At 44.0% G+C, this 20,461-nt stretch overlaps 1 protein-coding gene across 1 annotated transcript in view; it reads right to left on the reverse strand.

The window, feature by feature from the left end:
• The window catches only part of RTF2 (replication termination factor 2), a 766,115-nt gene that overhangs the window by 127,086 nt on the left and 618,568 nt on the right, over positions 1-20,461 (reverse strand). Inside the window, exons 7-8 of the mRNA XM_069651115.1 lie at positions 4,308-4,362; positions 4,143-4,226 (exon numbers count right to left, since the gene is read on the reverse strand). Of these exons, the coding sequence (XP_069507216.1) occupies positions 4,143-4,226; positions 4,308-4,362 (139 nt within the window). The remainder of the gene's footprint in view (positions 1-4,142; positions 4,227-4,307; positions 4,363-20,461) is intronic.

A 20,461-nucleotide genomic window follows, 5' to 3' on the forward strand; every position in this document is an offset into this window, starting at 1 on the left:
CAAATATCTCTGTGCCCAAAGACACCAAAGTGCGTAGGATGGTCCTGCCACCCACTTATGCAGAGCCATCGCACACACAGTCTGCCAACAAACATCATTGCTTCGTAAGACACTACACATAAAAATAGCACATAGGGCCCATAAATGTACATTTATATATTGTGTCATCTGTGCATTCATTGCACCATGTATAAGGTACCATTACATCTCCATGTACGTAATACTAACTTCACTACCTACATTCGGAAATGCACGGTGAAATCTTAACACGCTGCAGCCTGAATCTTTTTTTGTTGTTGTTGCAGCATGGTGGCCGGAAATCGAAACCTAACATACCTCTCTTTCAACAGGACAAATGCTCATTGTAAAATAGCCTTGAGTAGTACGCATGTATTTCTCCAAGGGCAGACATTGAATGAAATAAAAAAATAAAAATCAAAGACAACTTACAGTATATTCGCAGCGCACATTTTCCGTTGCAGCATTCAGCCCAAATGACTGCTTTGATTGTCGTTGGTTTTGTTGAAATGGTTCTACAGCCCATTCAAACCTATACAGAGCACAACACTGAAAGTGAACGCAACTCATGCGGTGAAACAGCGCACTGTATGTTCAATCGTGTGCTGAAAGATTGGCTTCATTGTCCTTATGACCTATCAGACACTTAAGAGTTGTACGCGCCTTCATTATATTAAAATCAATAACGGCCAGCCACTCAGCCAGCACACAAGCGTCGACAGGTAATATTTTACTGTTGGATGTTTTGGCAAAACAGCTCCTGCATTGTCCTGCAATCGGAGCGGTCACCCAGGAGGATTATTTTTTTTTTAATGTTTGTTTGGCCACACACAGAGAGAATGTGCCGTGGGTCTGATGACACTCACTGGCACTGACATCTTTTGTAAAAAGCAAACACATGAAAGGAGGGTGTGTTGGCAACGTTTGAAAGACGATTCGCATGTGTGTAGCCGTGGAAGCAGAGTGGCACCTACAAAACAGAGAGCAAGCCAGTGGGTGAACATCCAACGCTACTCAATAACACACAGTAGCTCACCCAAAGGTCCATGACGTGGGCACCTAGAGGCCTTTGTGACATCCTTTCCTCAGAGCCCTTGTCCTTTACGCTGCCACTGATAATGGCTACTTAAATGTATTCTTATTCCTATCTGTTCGCAGATTCCTTGTACCTTACTGCCCGTGTCACCCCTTCTACTTGCAAACAGACGGATTGTGGAACAATCATTACAAGATTACCATAATCAGTGTGTTTTCTCAAATCGTTATCTGGGACGACCTCTACGGCCCTGTATGTACATTTGCATTTCCGGCAATAAGAAGCAACATGCAAACGTTTATGATGTAAGACATCACAGAGACAACAACTGTCACCTTTCCTAACTTACAAAGAAAGTGTGTTCTCCCCCACAAACTACCAAGGACCATAAATGAATCCTTTTGCTACTTTGCCAGACGACAAAAAAAGCATAGGCGGCATTCTATGCTGGAATTTACCTGCAACATGAAAAGAAGCAGTAGTTTCAGGCAGTTTACACTTTCTTGTAAACATTGTATGAAAAATAAAACCACTTTCAACAGTACACAGTGTTTTTCATAAATTATTCAAATATTCTCTGACCACCTACTATGTACAACAAGACCGGGACCGTACGCTCTGTGTGCGCATGTCTGTTTTTTTGCCTTCACCCCCTGACTGATTCAAACATTTTGTTCCCTGAGCTCTCACTTCTGTGTGATCATTGAATGCCAGGGCAGAAAGGTGGTAGGGGAGCTCTCCCAGGATGTGCAGCATTTGAAGATATTGCTCTGTGTAAACAGAGCATTGCAATGGCAGCAGATAAACATCAATAGGGGCAAGAGGGTGATATTAGCAAGGGCTAATCTCCCTTAAGAATTCTGAGTGAAGAACTCTGAGTGATTACAAGCGGCAGTGCAGCATGTTGTCTTTCAAGTAAGACTGTAATTTTCAGAGTGAAGTGTAAATTTGTTCTCGCACTTGTGTCTTGTGTCTAGTACTGCTGTACCTTCCTTGCTGGAAGGGGGAGAAAAGAATAACAACATACACATTTTACTGAACATATTTCTATGATCAATTATATAGTGATTGTGAAATGCTCCTTTTCTAGCAATGGGATATGTTTTTTTTCCAAAGCATTTCTATAAAGAAAACATTTCATACATAGGTATGTCAAGTAGACCTTCAATTATATGTGGTTAGCTGTGTACGCTGTCCATATTTTAAATGTGGGATGCTAAGGAAATCCTTTCATATCGCAATATCTTACTTCACTCCATAAGCAAAGGGTCTGATCAGGGGCAAACCATTCCAAACGCAAATGGTGTCAGGTCACTCCGTAATGGGCAACAAGTCTAATGAAGTACACCATATTGAAGTGCACGCATTTCAGCTCACCTCTGGTGCTCTACCAAGTCTAAAATGTCCTCCACAACCATTCTGTAAAGGTGACCACCCTAGGAGAGATGCATATTTAAGTGTGTACGACGGAACAATTTAGGGGCTAGGCCTTGCTCGCAACCACCGCAACGAAAGCAAGCCAAGCATGTGAACAGGTGGCCAGTTACCACAACCCACAAACGTAACACAGCCACCGGCACCCCTACCCAACCCCCGCAATGTAATACAGCCATGCATGCAAACATCTAGCCAGTTACCAGAACCCACAAACATAAAACAGCCTCCGGCACCCCTACCCACTTGCGTTCACATACTATTATACTACTTCCAACCAAACCACAAAATCTTCAGAACATTGCCCCTGCACCCATGATTATTAACTACTGACAACCAATACAACATTATACAGTAAAGTACTCAGTCATCTGGCCAATGGGCACAACCCAAACACATAAACCATCTACTTGAACCCTCTCCACTTCTATACACACAGTATTCCAACACTTCAACCAGTGGACACACTCCAGGACTATTGACTCATCACCTCCAGCCATGGACCCAAAACTGTAGGACGTGCTAACAATCACCACAGGCCTGCAACCAACAATGTGTGCACTGCGCACAAACCACACACACAAGCCAACAGTGTGAAACCTACTTGCAACCAGTGGGCATACTCTTTGGTGCAAGGTCTCCGGCCATGCACCCAAGGCGCTAGGGGCTTACCACACACAACACAGCATAGTACACCCAATGCAAATATCCTCATATCATCTGCAATCCACTCCCCATCCCCAACTGAGCCTGCCTGCAGTCACCACAGAAGCTAGTCGCCTGAGGAACTACCCGCGAATTGCTGCAGTACTCGCGGACACCGCTCGCACACCACTGTCTTCTTCCACCTAAGCAAATATATCATATGAGTCACTTTTCACTCCCCCACCCTTTCCATCCCCTCTTCCCACCACCAGATGCTGCAAAGCATGTTTTCGGCGCTGCACTATCCTCGGATACAGAATCGCAGCGTTACCCAAAATTATGACGTACATCACGCTTCCCTCCAGCCAACCAACGGGCGTGTCCAATGTCCACCGACATCACGCCACACTCCAGGCCAATCAGAATTTTGACTAGGGAAATGGGACCGCAGATATCACTATTTTTTTGAGACGTACATTTTACTTGTTTTATTTTTAAAGTACTGGACGGATTTTCACCACATTTACAAAAGCACACTTTTGGGACCAAGACGCAGCTCCTGCCACAAATTTGGTGCAAATCCATCCAACGGTTTGGGCTGCATGCGTGTGCAAAGTTTTTGTCCATTCAGTCTATGGAAAAAATGAAACATTTGGGAGCCTGCCTATAACTTTGCCCCCCCTTCACAAAACCTCGCAATACTTCTCTAAAATAAAAAAGAGTGGGTCATATTCTTTTTTTTTTTGTTGCAAAGTTTGATGAGAATTCGTCCAGGGGGAGCGAAGTTATAAGCCTGCCAAAAAGTGGTCTTCTTATGGGTTGAGCAACTTAACTATAACTACATGGCTGCTACTGCGGGCCGTGTAATGACATGCAAACTGGAGTTATCCTAGTCTAACAAAGTGTCAACTTTTCATAAGACATCGACATGTGCTATACATTATATAGCCTCCATCCAGCATTCTATTACAAGATCTTCAGGAATTTGCACACAGGAAACACAACAAACCTGCTTTACTGCTTGAAACAAATAGAATCTTCTCTCTTAATGGGATGCCATTTGCATTCTTTACTTCTGAAGGTCCAGGCACTTCTAAAACAAAAACCATCAAAATGAGCAAGAGAAGCAAAAGTAATTAAACATTTTGATGGTGCTTTATTCAGTTACTCTTACCTTTCATATCAGTTGGCTGTGTGACAGTCTCTACAACCTTGGATTTTTTAGATTTCTAAAAATATATAAGGAGAGACCAATGAGGAGTTATTGCAGAATAAACGTACTTCATAAAGCGTGGAAAAGCACACTCCATTAGAACTGATCAGACGTGCAATCTTTTACCCAATTAAGGTCCCCAGATCAATATGTGCCATGCAAAAGAAATGGCACTAGAGATTTCAGGCCTATTGTGGAGCCGTTATCCATCTGCACCAATAATGATAATGTGGGAAGGGAGAGGTACAATTTTGACGGGATCGAAACATGACAAGTGGCAGGATCAACAAGGACAAAAAGAGTATTTCTTAATGTGGATGTATTTCTGTAAAATACCTGCTTAACGTTCGGACCATTCTATACACAAAGATCTGTGGTTATTCTTAGGTTTTCAAAATGTGCTTTCATTTGACATAAGCAGGCAGGGACCCTCATTGATGTTATTTGTCCTGTTCCCCTTTATTTCTAAATCGGGGTGTTTCAACCGCTTCCCCTTTCATTCACATAGGGGCCTTTGGAAAGACCACAACAAGAGTGTACCATATTGTCTGTCTTGCAAAGATAACCTTTAATCAGAAAATACATAATATGGGTATTCTAGGTTTGGTACATGTGCTTTCCTCAGTAAAACAAGTGTATCATTCTTATTATAACTACAATACATACTGGAAGCAATCATTAGAACTCAACATTGTGCAAAGTTTAAAAAAAGGCAAGGTAAGTTACAATGTTAGAACAATTAAATCATTACAGATTTTTCTTTAATTGAACATCTGCTTTTGCAAAAATTAACACAGATGCACCCTTATTCCTTAAGATATCCGCTTTCGCCCACATTCGTGCAGCTGGAACTGGGGTGGTTTCAAGCAAGGTTTATAGTGACTTTTTCTAATGGCATTTTTTCGAATGCCATTATGCCGAAAACATTTCGGCGAAAAAAATATTTTAACATTAAATAAAAAAATAATACATTTGAGATATTTTTTTTCAGTGACATTTTTTCGACAATTGCATTTCGAAGAAATGCATTCGAAAAAATGACCGGATACCTCTAAGCAAACTCACATCTAACTCGCACTCACACAGAAAGAGAGCTCTACAGAGCACACGAGCAAGGGAGAACATCGAGGGCAAGCAAGAGAGAGCAAGAGAGCGAGAGAGAGCAAGCAAGAGAGAGCAAGCAAGCGAGAAAGAGAACAAGCAAGATCAACTAGATCAAAAACAAGCATGTACCTCCACATTGTTGAGGCCGAGATCTGGAGGGGCAGGGGGAGTGGAGCCTGCCTTGGGTGAAGCATGTTAAAGACACCCTTTTTGTGCTTAATGAATCTGCACTGTAGACAAATCCTGATAGAGTTGACAGAAATGCTATTGGAAGAGTAAAGGGGGCCATGATTTGCTATACAAGAACAGAGATGGTGGAGGCGAGTTGTAAATTGAAACTGGGACCTGGTTACCTGTCTATAAAAGGGAGATTTTGGACATGAAGGGTTCCTTGAAAAAGTTAGCCCCCCCTTTGCACAAGCCCTATATTTGTGCCCGGGAGGATCAGACATTTGCCCTCTATGTCGTCACGTGGAGTAAACCATGATACACTTTATGTTTTCATGTCCTGTTCTTAGTGCCTTGAGATTTCAATATATAAAGCCCCGCTTAAGAGCAGCAGGTTTAGGCACTATAGCAGAAGTATTTGTCTTTTGTAAAAACTAACAATTTGACCACTGTGATCGTTCTGGCGAAGTATATGCATTGGGCATGGTTCGCAAGACTGAATTTGCTAATATGCCATGCAAACTGAATTGGGTTGTTGACGACGTTCAATTTTGTTATACTTACCCAGTTTCATTGGAAGAGTTAAGGCTGTGTTTTAACAATGAAAGTTGTAAAACTCTTGCAGCAAATGATTTTAAATAGGGGCTGCGAGTTATCTCTCCCCACTGGTGTTTTAAACGAATTGTACAGTTACCCTCCAAGCCATTTTATATCCGTTTTCTAAAATGCATTTTATAGATCTATTATTCTTCTCTTTCATAAATTAATGAATTTGCATGTACTGTATATCTGCTTTTGACTTTATGGCTAATTCCGAATAAAGTATGATGAGTGATAGATTGAAAGTTGTGTTTGAGGCAACTAAGCAATCTATGCTACATCGATTTTCATAGATTTTTCTAGCTGTGTACGAGGAATGCTCCAGGAGAATCAACGCTTCATTTAACTTTTTGCGCACTTAAAAAGTTAGTGCAGGTACAGGGATATAGTTAAAATATGTTTTTTCAGATATTTATCCAACAAACAAGTACAAGCTGCTACTCTTTGGAACAACCTCCCAGACCAGATCAGATAAATCGAGTCTCATGATGCCTTCCGCAAGGCCTTAAAAACTAGGCTCATTGTATAAAGGGCTTATCCCCCATGTGCGATATGTTACATATGCTACCTCACTGAACTGGACACACTATACGATGTAAAATACTGTACTTTGTAATTTAACCCTGTAAGCAACTGTCTGTAAACTTTATTCCTGGGCCGCTTATTGCAACCCATAAGCAAGCCTTCTCAAGTATCCATTATAGCGCCTCGATGCCTGTGGGCTGCAGTGCGCTCTACAAATCCAAAAATAAAAAACAAATAAAAAATAATACAAGTTAAGATCATAATAAACCCAATACGTTTATGTGATATTGCACAAATAGCCTGACTTGAAGATTTTTCCATTTTGTGAGCTTCTCTACTGTAGTGTTGTTTAATTAAACCCAATGTTGCCTCAGATTTCGCCTGCCAGTCGTTAGGGACAACAACTGAGCTATTATGCCTCCTTTGTCCAAGGGAATGTTTGACGTGCGAGTAACACTGCATATATTGCTTACCAGAAATGTCATGGCCATGCCTCATCATTAGTAATTATATTTAAGAAAAGAGAAATGTCTTCTATGTACCGTAAACCAATCTCTGAATGAATCACAAATGAAGGAACCACATTTGGAAGTCCTAGTAGCTGACTGCAAACATTGTTTTAAATGATTTGAGGATTTGCTGAACCATTAAAAATCCCCATATGCTCATGCCATAAAAACCAACAATTTTTACCATAGGGTAAAGAAGAGGTTGGGCTTTACATTTGACAGCAAAAGTTCATTGCCTGTTTTTCTGTATGGCCAATGAGCTTATACCGGGAGTAAAACAGATGCCGAAATAATGAAATTGCTCAATGTTTGAAATCTGGGCCTTACCTGCGGTGAAGTGTCGGTCACATGCTTTCTTGTTTGTGCTAAAGTAGCAGATTTAGTGGTGTTAATGGATAATCCTAGGTTATTCTTAAAGGATGTCAATGAGCCTCAATGTTTGCAAAGAATTCTGCATCCTCACAAGGAGGGCGTCTTCATCAGCATTGGATAGCACAGGGATACTTAAAGTCAGCCACACGACAGATATCAGCCCCTACATTGCAAAGATAGCGATATAGGAATTCAAAAAAGTTTAAATAAGGGTTGTTGGTGGCTTGACGTACTACCCTCTTAATGGGAATCAGAGCTGCCATCATGCCACCCCTGGTATAATCTTAATTTGGCAGTGTTCTTTACATACACCAGTTCAATAACTGCTAACAAATCTCTAGGGATGCCCAGGGAGAAGCGTGTAGACCAGAGCATGCACCAATTCACTGAGTCATATGCTGCTGTTAGACCCATAAAGGCAGCGTATGGATGTTATGTTATGTTTATTATTTATAATGCGCGAGAGTACCCAAGGGTATCAGGGCGCAGCATTTACAAGAATTTTCGAAGCTTAGTTGCAGTCATCATAAAATATACATGCAATGAGGTAAACCAATGTTATATACAAAGCAGCAGTGAGTCAGATAGGAATTATATACATGTAAACAGGTAGGCACACGTGGTTACAGTGTGTGCGGTAGCGCGACATTTAGTAATCCTAGTGGGCCTCCGATTGCAGCCATGAAACTACCTTGGAACGGAAGTTCTGGTAGGGCAAGTCCATTCTGAAGTTTGGCCGCAAGGAGTTCCACAGTTTGGCTGCTTTCACCGGGAAGCGGTTTCCTCCTATGGTGACGCGTTTGTAGTTGGGGACAGATAGGTAGTCTTTATATGCTGTTCTAACGGGTCTTAGAGAGGACTGTCTGTGGAATCTATTGATCAGGTATGTTGGGGCAGCATTGTTAAGAGATTTGTGGGTGAGTGATGCCATTTTTAAAAGAATTTTATCTTTAGTGGAGAGCCAGTTGTTCTGTTGGCTGATTCCTGTGATATGTTCTCTTCTAGAGATGCCCAAGGCTGCTCCGAGAGCGTTGTTCTGGAGGGTTTGTATCTTGCTGATGGTGGCCTTGGACGATCCCAGGTACAGGGTGTTGCAGTAGTCGAGGCGGGACAGTATGAGGGTCTAGCAAGTGTAAGGCAACTAGTGTCTGACAGAAATGGTTTGGCTGCTCGGATTAATTTGCATGTGTATGCCGTGGAGGATGCTAGGGAGCTCACTTGTCTATTGAAGGAAAAGTTGGAATCCAAGAAGAATCCCAATGTTTTGACCTCCTGTCCGACTGTGATGTTGCTCCCGTCAATCATAAAAGAATTGTAGGCCGGGCCCAGTTTCCTTAGGCTGGACGTGGTACCTAGGATGATGAGCTCTGTTTTATCATCCAGGCATAGTCCATGAGTGGCCATACATGCCTGGATGATGATGTATACCCTATTTAGCAAGGCCAAACCCTTTCCATAATCTCCAGAAAGCGGAAGGAGGAGCTGGGTATCATCTGCATAGTTAGTGAAGGTGATACCGAGATGATCCAAATCATCAAAAAGGGGCTAGGTAAATATGTTATACAATGTGGGGGAGACACAGGAGCCCTGTGGTACCCCACAGGTGATCGGTACAGGGTCTGCTGCAGCAGTGGGAGAGAAGACCCTCATGGTTCTGCCATTAAGGAATGATGTGATCCAGGTGATGGCCTCAGTAGAGAAGTGCGCTGAAGAGTGGGGTTGTGTACATAGAACAGAGTGATCAACCAAATCGAAAGCTGCAGATAAGTCGAGGAGGAGGAGTAGGGCAGCTTGTCCATTGTCTCTGAGCGTGTCGATCTGAGCTTTTAAGTCAATGGGTGCGGTTTCAGTCCCGTGTTGAGGACGGAACCCTGATTGTGTGGATCCCAAGAGGTGGTGATCTTCCAAGTGCTTCTGTATTTGTACATATGCGACCTTGTCCAAGATTTTTAGTAGGAAGGGAACGGTCGTTATGGGTTGGTAATTTGTGGGTGTGGCTGGGTCAAGTGTAGGTTTTTTCAGTAGTGGACGTACCCAAGATTGTTTTAAATTGGTGGGGATGGAGCTAGTGGCGAAGGAGGCGTTGATCAGTTTCATAATGAAAGGGGAGAGGTCACGGGCAACGTCTTTGATGAGCTGTGCTGGGCACAGGTCTCCCTGGCAATTGGATGGTTTCAAGGACAGGATGATTTTTTCAACTTCAAGTGTGCTGACTTTGGAGAACTTGAAGCGGGTGATATCTGTGGGCGTGAGCTTGCCTGGAATTTTCGGAGGGAGAGTGACATTGAGGGAGGCTTTTTTGCTGGAGATTTTACTTTGGAGGGTTGTGATCTTATTCGCTAGGGTACTTTGAATTTCTGAACACCGGTTTTTATCTTTAGTACAGGTGTCAGGGGTACTCCGGGGGTTTCTACTTCTTTGAGGATAGAGAAGAGTTCTTTAATGTTGGATTTTGCTTGGGATATGCGAGAGTCAAAGGAGGTTCGTTTAGCCATATAAATGTCTTTTTTGTACAGTGCGGCTAGTTTGGAAAGTTTGAATTTTTTCACGACTGAGGGAGATTTTTGCCAAGTGGCCTCGCAGTTTCTTTTCTGCTGCCTAAAGTTTTTAAGGAATGGTGTGTACCATTTGTTGAGGTGTGTTTTTGGTTTGCTTGGTCTGAATTTAAGGGGGGGCGATAAGGTCTAGCGAGGTGAACATAATATTGTTGTATTCTTCGACCAAGGTGTCAGGGTCAAGGTTGTCAGGGAGTATGTTGAGTGTGGGGAGTAGGTTTGGGATGAGTCTTTCTACTGTAATATTCTTCTTGTTTCTAGTGAGAGTAGGTGGGGCCATAATGGTAGGCGGAGGTGGAGGTCTGTCAGTAGAAAGCGTGAATGATACCAGATGGTGGTCAGTCCAGGCTAGGGGTGAGATATTTGCGATATTCGCTTGGCAGTTGTGATCGGTTACCCAGTCAAGTATTCTACCTTTTGAATGAGTGGGCGCCGTGCATCTTTGCGCGAAGCCTAGCTCAGTGAGAGTGTTAACTATAGTACTGGCGGTATGGTCTTCCGGGTCATTATATCCCAGATTGAAGTCTCCCAGGGTGAGAACTTGAGTAGAGCTTTTAAGATTGCTGGATAGAATAGAGTTGAGGTCTTCATCAAAGGTGCCGATGGGACCTGGCGGGCGGTAGATCAGATAGATATTGAGAGTTTGGGTATTGGTAAGTGGAAGTTTGACTGATAGTGTTTCGCACGAGGGGACAATGGAAGAAGTTGCTAGTCTCATGTTAAGACTGCACTTATGGATAATGGCGACAACCCCTCCTCTGGAATTGGGGCGATCTTGTCTCAGGATAGAGTAGTTATCTGGGACTGCCAGCATGAGCATGGGGCCTGCTGCTGGGTCTAGCCAGGTCTCAGTAATAGCGAGGAAGTCAAGGTCTTCTTTAAGGATTAAATCTGCTATTTCTGTAGCATGAGCTAGTAGCGACCTGGCGTTGATCAAGGCTCCCTTAATTTTGGGGCTATCTGTGTTTTTAGGAGTAGTAGTATGATGCTTGTCCTGTGTTGATTCAGGAGTGGCGTAAATGGGCAAGTTGTGATGTGGTCTAGGGCTGAAGTTTTGAGGTGAATTGGAGGTTTTTGTAGAGGAATTAGGTTTAGGCGGCAGCGCTCTGGAATTCTGTATGGTGGGCAGTGAGCAGGCAAGGGGCTCATACATTTTGGCTAGTATGGCTCTGAGTCCTAGGTTCCTCTCTATGGTAGCACGAGGGAGGCTAGTGGGTGGCAGTGGCTGAAGGATGTTTATGTCTGTGTGGTTCCTGGTTGTTAGGACCAGTTAGGGATGGTGTGTTGGGTAAGCGTGGAGTCATCTTGAGCTGTGTTGCAGTGTTTAAAAGGATCAAGAGGCACGCAAGCAGGTTGGTAGTGAATGGACACATACTAAGTAGCGGTGGCAGGGGTGTTGGGAGGCCGGGGTATAGGCTTGGTTAACCCCAATTAGCTACAATGTAGCTACAAATGCAATTAGTGACACCTAAGTTAAAGGTAGAGCAGTGTGGCTGGGAGGTGATGCGTTACACCTAGTTTTGAAATAAGGCAAAATGGCTAGAGTGCATATAGCAGCAGCTAGATTCAAGGTATAGCAATTTGGCTAATATGCATTGAGTAACAGCTAAATTACATTTATACATCTAAATGCGAAGTAGGCAAAAGTGGCTAAGGTGCATGTAGTAGTAGCTAGATTCAAAGTATAGCAATTTGGCTATATGCATTGAGTAACAGCTAAATTACATTTATACATCTAAATTCGAGGTAGGCAAAAGTGGCTAAGGTGCATGTAGCAGCAGCTAGGTTCAGGTACAACAGTTTGGCCGATATGCGTTAGGTAACAGCTAAATTACACTTGTACAACTAAATTCGAGGTAGGACAGTGTGCTAAAGGGGTGGTGCGTGGCATCTAGGTTTGAGGTGAGGCAAGAAGGCTACAGTACATACAGTGCCAGCTAGATTCAAGATAAGGCAGTTTGGCTAAAGCACTTTGAGTAGTGCCTGGAATAGATTGACAAAGTGGCTAGTGCATTGGGTGCCACCTAGATTCTAATCTAGTAGTGTGGCAAAAATGCATTTATATATAGCGTGAGGCAGGCAGGCGGGCAGGTGGGCAAAGGAGACATGCTAAGTGATTGTGGCATGTGTATTCATAAAGGGTATGTAACCTTTATGCATGGGTGGCACATGGAGATAGTCCATGAACATGCAGCAGCATATGGCTAACTAACATAGTCTGGGAGCATGTGGCAGTATATAGCTAACAGCCGATGGTGAACCTCTAGGATAGAGTATGCATGCATGAGCAGCCCAGAATCAGGAGAACAGTAGGCCAGCGGATTATGTAACCCAGGTGAAGAGAGCAATAGGGCAGTGGGTCGTGCACAATAACTAGTGTCTGGACTGAGTTGGGGCAGGATAATGGCAGCTAGAGTTGGGTGGGCACAAGAGGTGTAGAGGTACTGCGAGTCACAGGTGATGCGCGTAATAGCACGTGCAGTTAATAGTGCGGACAGTTAAGAAATATAGAAAGCTCATACAGGCACTGAACGGACATTGACAATGCTGGGAAAGAGGTAGTCTTAGTTCAATAGGAGAGGAACTGGGGAGGAATACAGTAGTGGCAGGCAGGATGGAAAGTAAGCAAGTGATAGCATGCATTTGCAGTTACACGTGCCTTTATAATCGTTACCATAGTAGGCGAGGTTGATGTTGGAGGCTTCGGGCAATGAAGGCATGCATGAGGAAGAGTGGAGAGTACATTGGTTGGCTGCAAGTGTTGGTTCAGTTCAGATGCCGTGGGCGCACTGTAGTAGGCAGGGATAGTGCTTGGTGACAAGGGTGGGCGGGAGGCCATGTTTAATTGGGTTGGCCACTGAGATTACGGCAGTCTTACGCGGGCGGCGTTTCAGGGGGACGTAGATCAGGGATCTCCCTGTAGTGTGCTGATGGTAGGCAGCGAACGTACTCGAGCACGACCAAGCTCGGTCAGGCTCGGTCAGGCTCAGTCAGGGGAATAGCCTTTGTCTGTTGCCTTGGTTGGGGGCCGGCTTTGCCTGCCGGTGCACCCCGATTGGTCAAAAGGAAACAGGCAACCAATCACGGGCAACAGGCTTCTAGGGCTTGGAGACAAGGCAAGGTGATTGAGTAAAAGCGGCGGCGGCCATCTTTAAAAGGCAAAAACCTTGTGTTTCTGCAATTTGGAATTTAGATGCGGTGCACTTCGTTTTGTGATTCTGTAGGCGCAGGGTGCTTGTGTCGATGGTGAGACTGCACGAACAAAGAGCCTTAATTCTAGAAATAAATTAGGCAATTTTGGCGGTGATGAGATCGAGATGCCCAATAGCACATAAAGTAGCCTCCAGGCTTACCTATGATTTGGCAGAGCTTCTGGCTGCATGGAACTGCTCCAGCAGCTGGTGTCAGAGGGAGTACCTGCTCGCACCTCATGGAGACCAAATTAAGTTTGTTAAGCTTGTTATCAGTATCCTTCCATATTGAAATGGTATACTTAATATGAGAAAGAGTAGTTTGATAAACAGACATTTGTGAAATTAAACAGATGGATTAATATTTTTTCAAATGATGTTTCATCAGTGGTCACACGACATATATTCAGTTCTGATTCTAAAAGGGTTATGTGCATATCAACAAGTAAAGTTGTGGTCCAAGAAAGTATGAGCTGAACAGGTATACGTCATGTGAATCCAAATTGATTGAGGCTTAAAGTGGTAGAATCCACAAGAGACAAGTCTTTACTGCTCTATAGCAAATATCATCAGTACGATGTAAACCTCTAGAGGAATGGGATAAATCCCTGCACAGTCGCATGGCTGTTGCCTGAAAACAGGATATTTCCTTACAAACATTAAGTGTGCTGTAACTAGGTATAGATCAAGCGCTTGCATTTCAGTGCTTGCATTTCAGTGCTTAAGCCAACACTGAAACCAAGTTGAGTACGGGAGAGAACAGGACTGGAGCATGCCCATTTCTTTTTTTCGAAATATTTTAAGAGTTGTCTAATAGGGAAACTGGCCTGTAACTGCTTAAATTTCATATATCTCTCATTTTACAAATCGGGCAAATAACTGATTGTTTCCATGAAGCTGGGAATTCGGCTTGGCTAAGCATGATGTTCTACATTTTCATGAGCAATACAGCCAATATATCCACACATGGCTTAAAGAAATCTGAACGAAGTCAGGGACTGGATATTTACCAACTTGTTCATACTGTAGCACATACCTTTGTTAAAGTAAAGAAGCGAGGCTCCATAAGCGAACCAATCTCGCTGATGCGTGGGTGTTTCCAACCCCTGGTGAGATGCTGGATGCATTAAATGATCCAAATGTTAGATGCAAGACCTGTTCGACCCTAACAGAGAATATATTGACAGTTGGTGTATGCCAGGATGGATCGAGAATAAAGACACTCATAAATTGGGACGAAGTGCGTGAACAACTGCTGGGGGTACATGGATGCCTGGCATTGATTAGGATTGGGGACTTGCTGTAGCTACTCTCTGACAAAGCCTTAAGTATTAATTGGCTTTGGTGAATCAACATTACCATGGTGTAACCCCTAATGAGCAACCCGAAAAGGAGTGGATGTTCACATTAACTGAGTGTGGTGCCAAAATTGTGAATAAATTGATACCATAGTTTTTATATAATGGGCGGATCAAAGGGTAGGGGTGGACAAGCTTTCGGCCATCATGCTTTGAACTAGGGCCCTTTAGATAGTTGAAACTTGAAAAAGAGGCAACCACATGCCTACTCAAGTGGGCATTAAGGAGATGTCACATCAGCACGTAGAGAAGCCGTATAGCTTTACTTGTGGCGGTGTTCTGAATTTGGGGGCCGAGTATAGGAGAACGTTTGTCCAAAGTCTTTATTTTTGTTGCAGAATGCCGGGGGGGGGGGTTGGGCTGTTCACGGGTTTTGGAGCACTTAATGTTGCTAATCAGATTTCTTTTAGGCATATCATTCATATTGTAATCATAATGGAGCCATTCCAAACTGTTCTTCTCTTGTCTCTATTCTTCTTTGCTCCCCTCTTTCTTCCCACTTTAATGTGGTACCAACAAATGGACTGTCTGAAATAAAAGGGTTATGGGTCCCCTCAAATTTGCAATAATCACAGGAATGGGCGGGCTGGTGTGGTGCAGATACAGATGCCAACAGAGATGGCAAGTAACCTAATCCTTTTCATCTTGAAATGTGAATGCTGATGAGGAAAATACTATAGACCCCTCCCATCTGTGGAAGATCGATCCAGGTAGCACTTCTTAAAGAAACGCACTTCAGACAGTCCTCTACGAGACGCTTTGGAAGGATGGGGGCCACAACTTTGACATTAGTTACTCTGGCAGTTCACTGGCTTCTGATTGCAAACCCTCCGAGCCATATGGTAGACCCGATCCTGGACAGATCAATAAATAGTCAATTCCCACAGCCAACAAACAGAACAGAAATTGAACAGATGAGTGATCTTGGTCTATGTAATATATCTAGAAATAAACATACTGTGGAAAGGAAATAAAGGAAATATTTCCTGCTGCAGCAGAATTTCTTTTCATGGACAGGCGTGTATTTAATTATTAAAACAATGATATTCCATGTATACGACTGCAGCATCGACATTATCCACATGTCAGACCATGCACTTGTTGAGCTGGATCCCCGGGGTACATAAAAGAGATATAAAAATAGACATTAATTCCAAGTACCTTTTACTTGACAAAGTACACAACCTCATCAGTAAGGCTGTCAAAGACTACAGAGACATTAATGTAGTGTGCTTTCAAATGAGATGTGCGGGAGGCAGACAGTGGCCTCCGAAAGCCATAAGAAAAAGCAAAGAGATACGCTACTGTCAGACGCACATAAGAGACTGCAAACGCGTATGTGGGACTATAATCATAATCCATTCGAGGACAGATGAGAAGCTGAAATATGAAGATGGGAGCCACGCCCACAGAGCTAAACTGTACTGTCAGGGACATAACCACAGTTTCTGCGACCTTGAGGACCCCTCCACCCCTACCTCACAAAACTGTCCACCACCTATGCCAGCAGCAAACACGAAATTATGTGAGCACACTGAACTCTGCTGAGAAACGTTAAGTTGTCAAGTCAGGGGAAATCTGAATGATTACAAATGTTCTACAAAGACTATTACACTGTAGTGTAGAGCAGAGGAGAAGCACATGGCATGCTATCTGGAGAGTCTGGAACTTCCATACTTGCAGGTGTGTCTGGTAAACTTTAGGTACCATCTGAGGATGCAGAAATAGATCTGGCAATTAAGAATAGGATGAATGGTGTGATGAATCCTTGGATGTCGTCACTTCTCCCCAGGGGCAGCCCCTTCCCATGGGGCGAGAGAGGTGAAGCCACTACCTGTTATCTCCCGGGGAGAGACTCCCCTCTAGGCACAAGGACATCCATCTAAGGGAGACATGACAATACCAAACACCCTGCACACCTCCCCACTTTGCAAAGCCCAGTCACATACCTAACCAACCCATGTACCTATGTAGGTCCATAGACTTGACTTCTACTGAGACAAGGAAGAACGTTGATTACCCAAGGGAGAAAGATGATAGAAGTACTGGGACAAGGTGGAGGTGCAGAGGAATAAAGATAGAAGGACCAAAGACATTGAAAAGGGACTTAAAACATAAAGCCAACCAATATATAAACATAGATACAGGACTTCATGAAGAGAGCCAGCCAACCAGCAGGAGATGTCGTTCAGCCCAGGAAGTTCAAGGAGAGAATGCCAAGGAAGCCACAAGCAACTCGCTCCCCAAGTCCAGAGGGGAATCCTTGGCCCGGTGGTATGGAACGATTCCAGAGCAGCACTGAAAGCTGGAGGACGGATGCGTGACCTGAAGCAGGTGGACCGAAAGGTCACAGAAGAACACTGACCGCCAGCAACAACCTGCAGCAGAGGTGCAGCGAACAGAAAGAGGCAGAGTGAGGCAAGACCCACAGACCCATCAAGAACCGGCAAAGAGCTCCCAAAAAGTAGGTAACAGGAGAAGGAGAAAATCCAGTTGGCGACCAGGTGTGACAGCAGTAGTGAAAGAAGAGATAGCGTGCCTCAGAAGTAGTGGAGTCAACTTTGCAAGAAAATGAAAGGGGCCCCTGCCAAATGAGTGGGACAAAACGGTGTGCCTCAATATTTGGGGGGGGGAGGGGGAACAAACACCCTTGTTCCACGCAAAAATGATGCCCATGCTCAGGAGTCATCTTCCTCTGCACAGTGGTTGGTCGCATACCATTACTGAAGATAACCATAATAGAGAGTGCCTCAGGACCTACCAGGAACTGTTTTCCAACACTGATATATATGTGTCTCAAGCATTTTTAAGAACAAATAAAATACAATTAAGCTGTACTATCTAATCTTTGTTTGATTACAAAATAATATATTGTAATTACTGTATTAAGCTTGTTCGTGCAAATGTGCCACTGTAAAACCTTAACCATGTTGTATCATTATGGCTAGGGACATAACCACCACGTTTACCAGAGCAAATGCTGCAGCCAGTCTCCCAATCAGCAAATTAAGGCGTGGTCAACTTGCATTACACTGCCCCACACACTCTGAATACAGCTTTGGCCCCAGATGTGCTCAATGGTTAAAGCTTTGTACAGCAACTCCACAGCCTGCATTCAAGACAATGGGCAAATACCTAACTTCTTTAAACGTCTAGGAGCACACCACAAGTGTGCCTGCTGTCACCACTTTTGTTCAACCACGCCCTTGACCCACTTGATCAAGCAATAAGAATGAATAATGGTATACGAGATTCAGATGCCTGGGCACAGAACATAAATCACACTATATGCAGGCCAGACAACATCCTTTTCAACATCTTTGTCCTCATATCACAAACTCAGACTTCAATACCAGCTCTCTTCAAGACTATGCAAGACTTGTGTAGAGGGGGTAACATGAGAAACCAGAGGGTGTCTCACCCGCTAGTCCCCGGGGATGGATATCTCTCTCCCTCTCCCTCTCCGTCTCCCTCTCCCCCTCCAGGGCACGGCCATCTCCTTTGGATCCTGACCCTGGGGGTGGACCAGTGCGGTAGGATCACCTGGGGTGGGGTCCGCAGGGATTGTGGGTGAGGCAGCCGATGGTGAGACATGGTATTCCCCACTTTTTTGTTAATCTACGCCATCCTATTTTGTAGGATTCTCAAAGGACCCAAACCCCCCTACCCACTATTTCACTTTTTACACAAACACTGGGCAGAGGAAGAGGGTGACTGAGAGGAACAAAGCTAACTCTCATACATCGTACTGGACATGTCCCGCTAATCGGGTCGGGCAAAGTCAGGCCCTAAGTGCATACACCTGATACCAATTAACTCTCCTCACAGGGATAAAAGGCAAACCCTAAAACACACTCTGAGCCAGGCGGACCAAGAGTATGAGCAGGACTTCCGGGGCAAAGGCAAACCTACTGGAGCAGAGCGACTGACCAAGGGACGAGAGCAGCAGGTTGAAAACCCCAAGAGTTCCCTACTGGAGGTTGTTGCCTCCGACTGGCCGCAAAAGACCCATGGAGAAGGCCAGATACTGCATTGTGTTTCAAGGACGCCAGACCCCCTGCCGGGTGAACGGCAGAGTTGGGGAGGCGAGACCAAACCTGTGGTACTAACCTTGACTCGTGAATTGAATAACAGAACCAAGGAAGAAACGCACACACAGCCGGTGAGTTGGCAAGTGACCTGAGAGACCTGTGTGTGTTAAAGAAAATTTGAAGAGGCAATGTTATATTGCAAGTGAAGGCTGCACGTGTGTTGAAGGGACGTGAAGAAAGGCAGACATGTGAATGAACTTTGAAGTAAAAAGACAGCTGTGGCATCAGCGATACCAAGTAACGTAGTGGTCCGGCGAAAGGAAGTAGCCCACTCAAAACTCTCAGTGAAAGGTGCATTGTTTGTAATGATAAAGCGAATGAAGGACAAAGGTAAGCAGAATTATCTCATAAAGAAGGGGAGAGTGGAAGCTGAATCTTGAACTATAAGTCGAAGTGGTCCTGCAGAGGTCTGCAAAGAAAGCCATGCACATTCGAAAGTCTTCAACACCCGAAAGTGGTCTTAGCCTGGCTGAGGGAGACCCAAAGTGTAATAAGCTTGGGGAAGGGAGCCCCTTTGCAAGTTTTGTTAAACTTTGTGTTGGAGGAGGTCTGAGCCCGAAAGAGGAGGACCTACGTGAACTTTGTGTTGAAACATTATTTGGAGGTCGGAACAAGAGACTTTAACATGTAAGGCCAGGCGGGCCTCGATCAATGTTTTGGAACTGTTTATTGATCTAAGAACCCGAGTCAGAGTGTGTCATCCTGCCTACAAAGACCTAATTTTTCTGTGGGGTCTAACGTGGGGAGGAGAGCCGATTTAGCTACCTTTGTTAATTTGAACACTGATTTTTCATTTGCATACATTTCTCCTTTATACACCTTCTGTACAACAGATAGAGCAGGCATTAGGTTTTGTTAGCATAGGCCATTATGATTTGACAGACTCTAACAAGACTATTTTGTTTATCATTGGATGGTGGTCGAGACTACTCCCATTTTAGTTATAGGGCAGGGTAGGAGTTTTCCAAACCCCTGAAACCTCGATAAAGGTTTTACAAATTGTACCTATTGTGTCTGTGTCATACTTGTGATACCATGCCTTCTCTACAGTAAGGAACACAGGGTTCTGGATATAGTGCAGTTAACCAGATGAAATCTCAGGGACTGCAATTACATGTAGGACCCATGTGGAGCCCTAGAATATAAAACGGGAGACAAAGATTTTGTTAGCTGAATTGTCACAGGCAAAGGAGTAAATGTCACTGCATCAATGTGAGTAGTAGTAGAATTACATTTTAAGTAATACAAGATATTACCCAATTAAATGTTATTCAGTTTATCGATTGGATAAAATGAGAGATAGCTGTGACAGAAGTTGCATGTTTTCTCTTTTGCCACAAAACCATAAAATGCAAGAAAACAAACTGACTGAATATGAACCTGCTAAAGCTAGCAGTGCAGAAAAACACTAACAATCTTTCTCACGTATCATCACTATTTCATGCACACCCCTGTTCCTTAAATGTATGCTGAAACAGAGCTTTCAATCATAGAGTTGGAATTGCATGCCATTTTGGATCGTTCTTTATGTTCAGTAGCAGAGCCATGGGGGGACCCAGGCATTGGGAGCGAGGGGCCAGGGGGTGGTGCGGTGGTATCTGATGGAAGTCGTCCCCCTGGCTCCTTTCTGGTGCCCAGTTTG

The sequence above is a fragment of the Ambystoma mexicanum genome, chromosome 3p (genome assembly GCF_040938575.1).
Source record: "Ambystoma mexicanum isolate Mex_15411 chromosome 3p, UKY_AmexF1_1, whole genome shotgun sequence".
NCBI lineage: Eukaryota > Metazoa > Chordata > Amphibia > Caudata > Ambystomatidae > Ambystoma > Ambystoma mexicanum.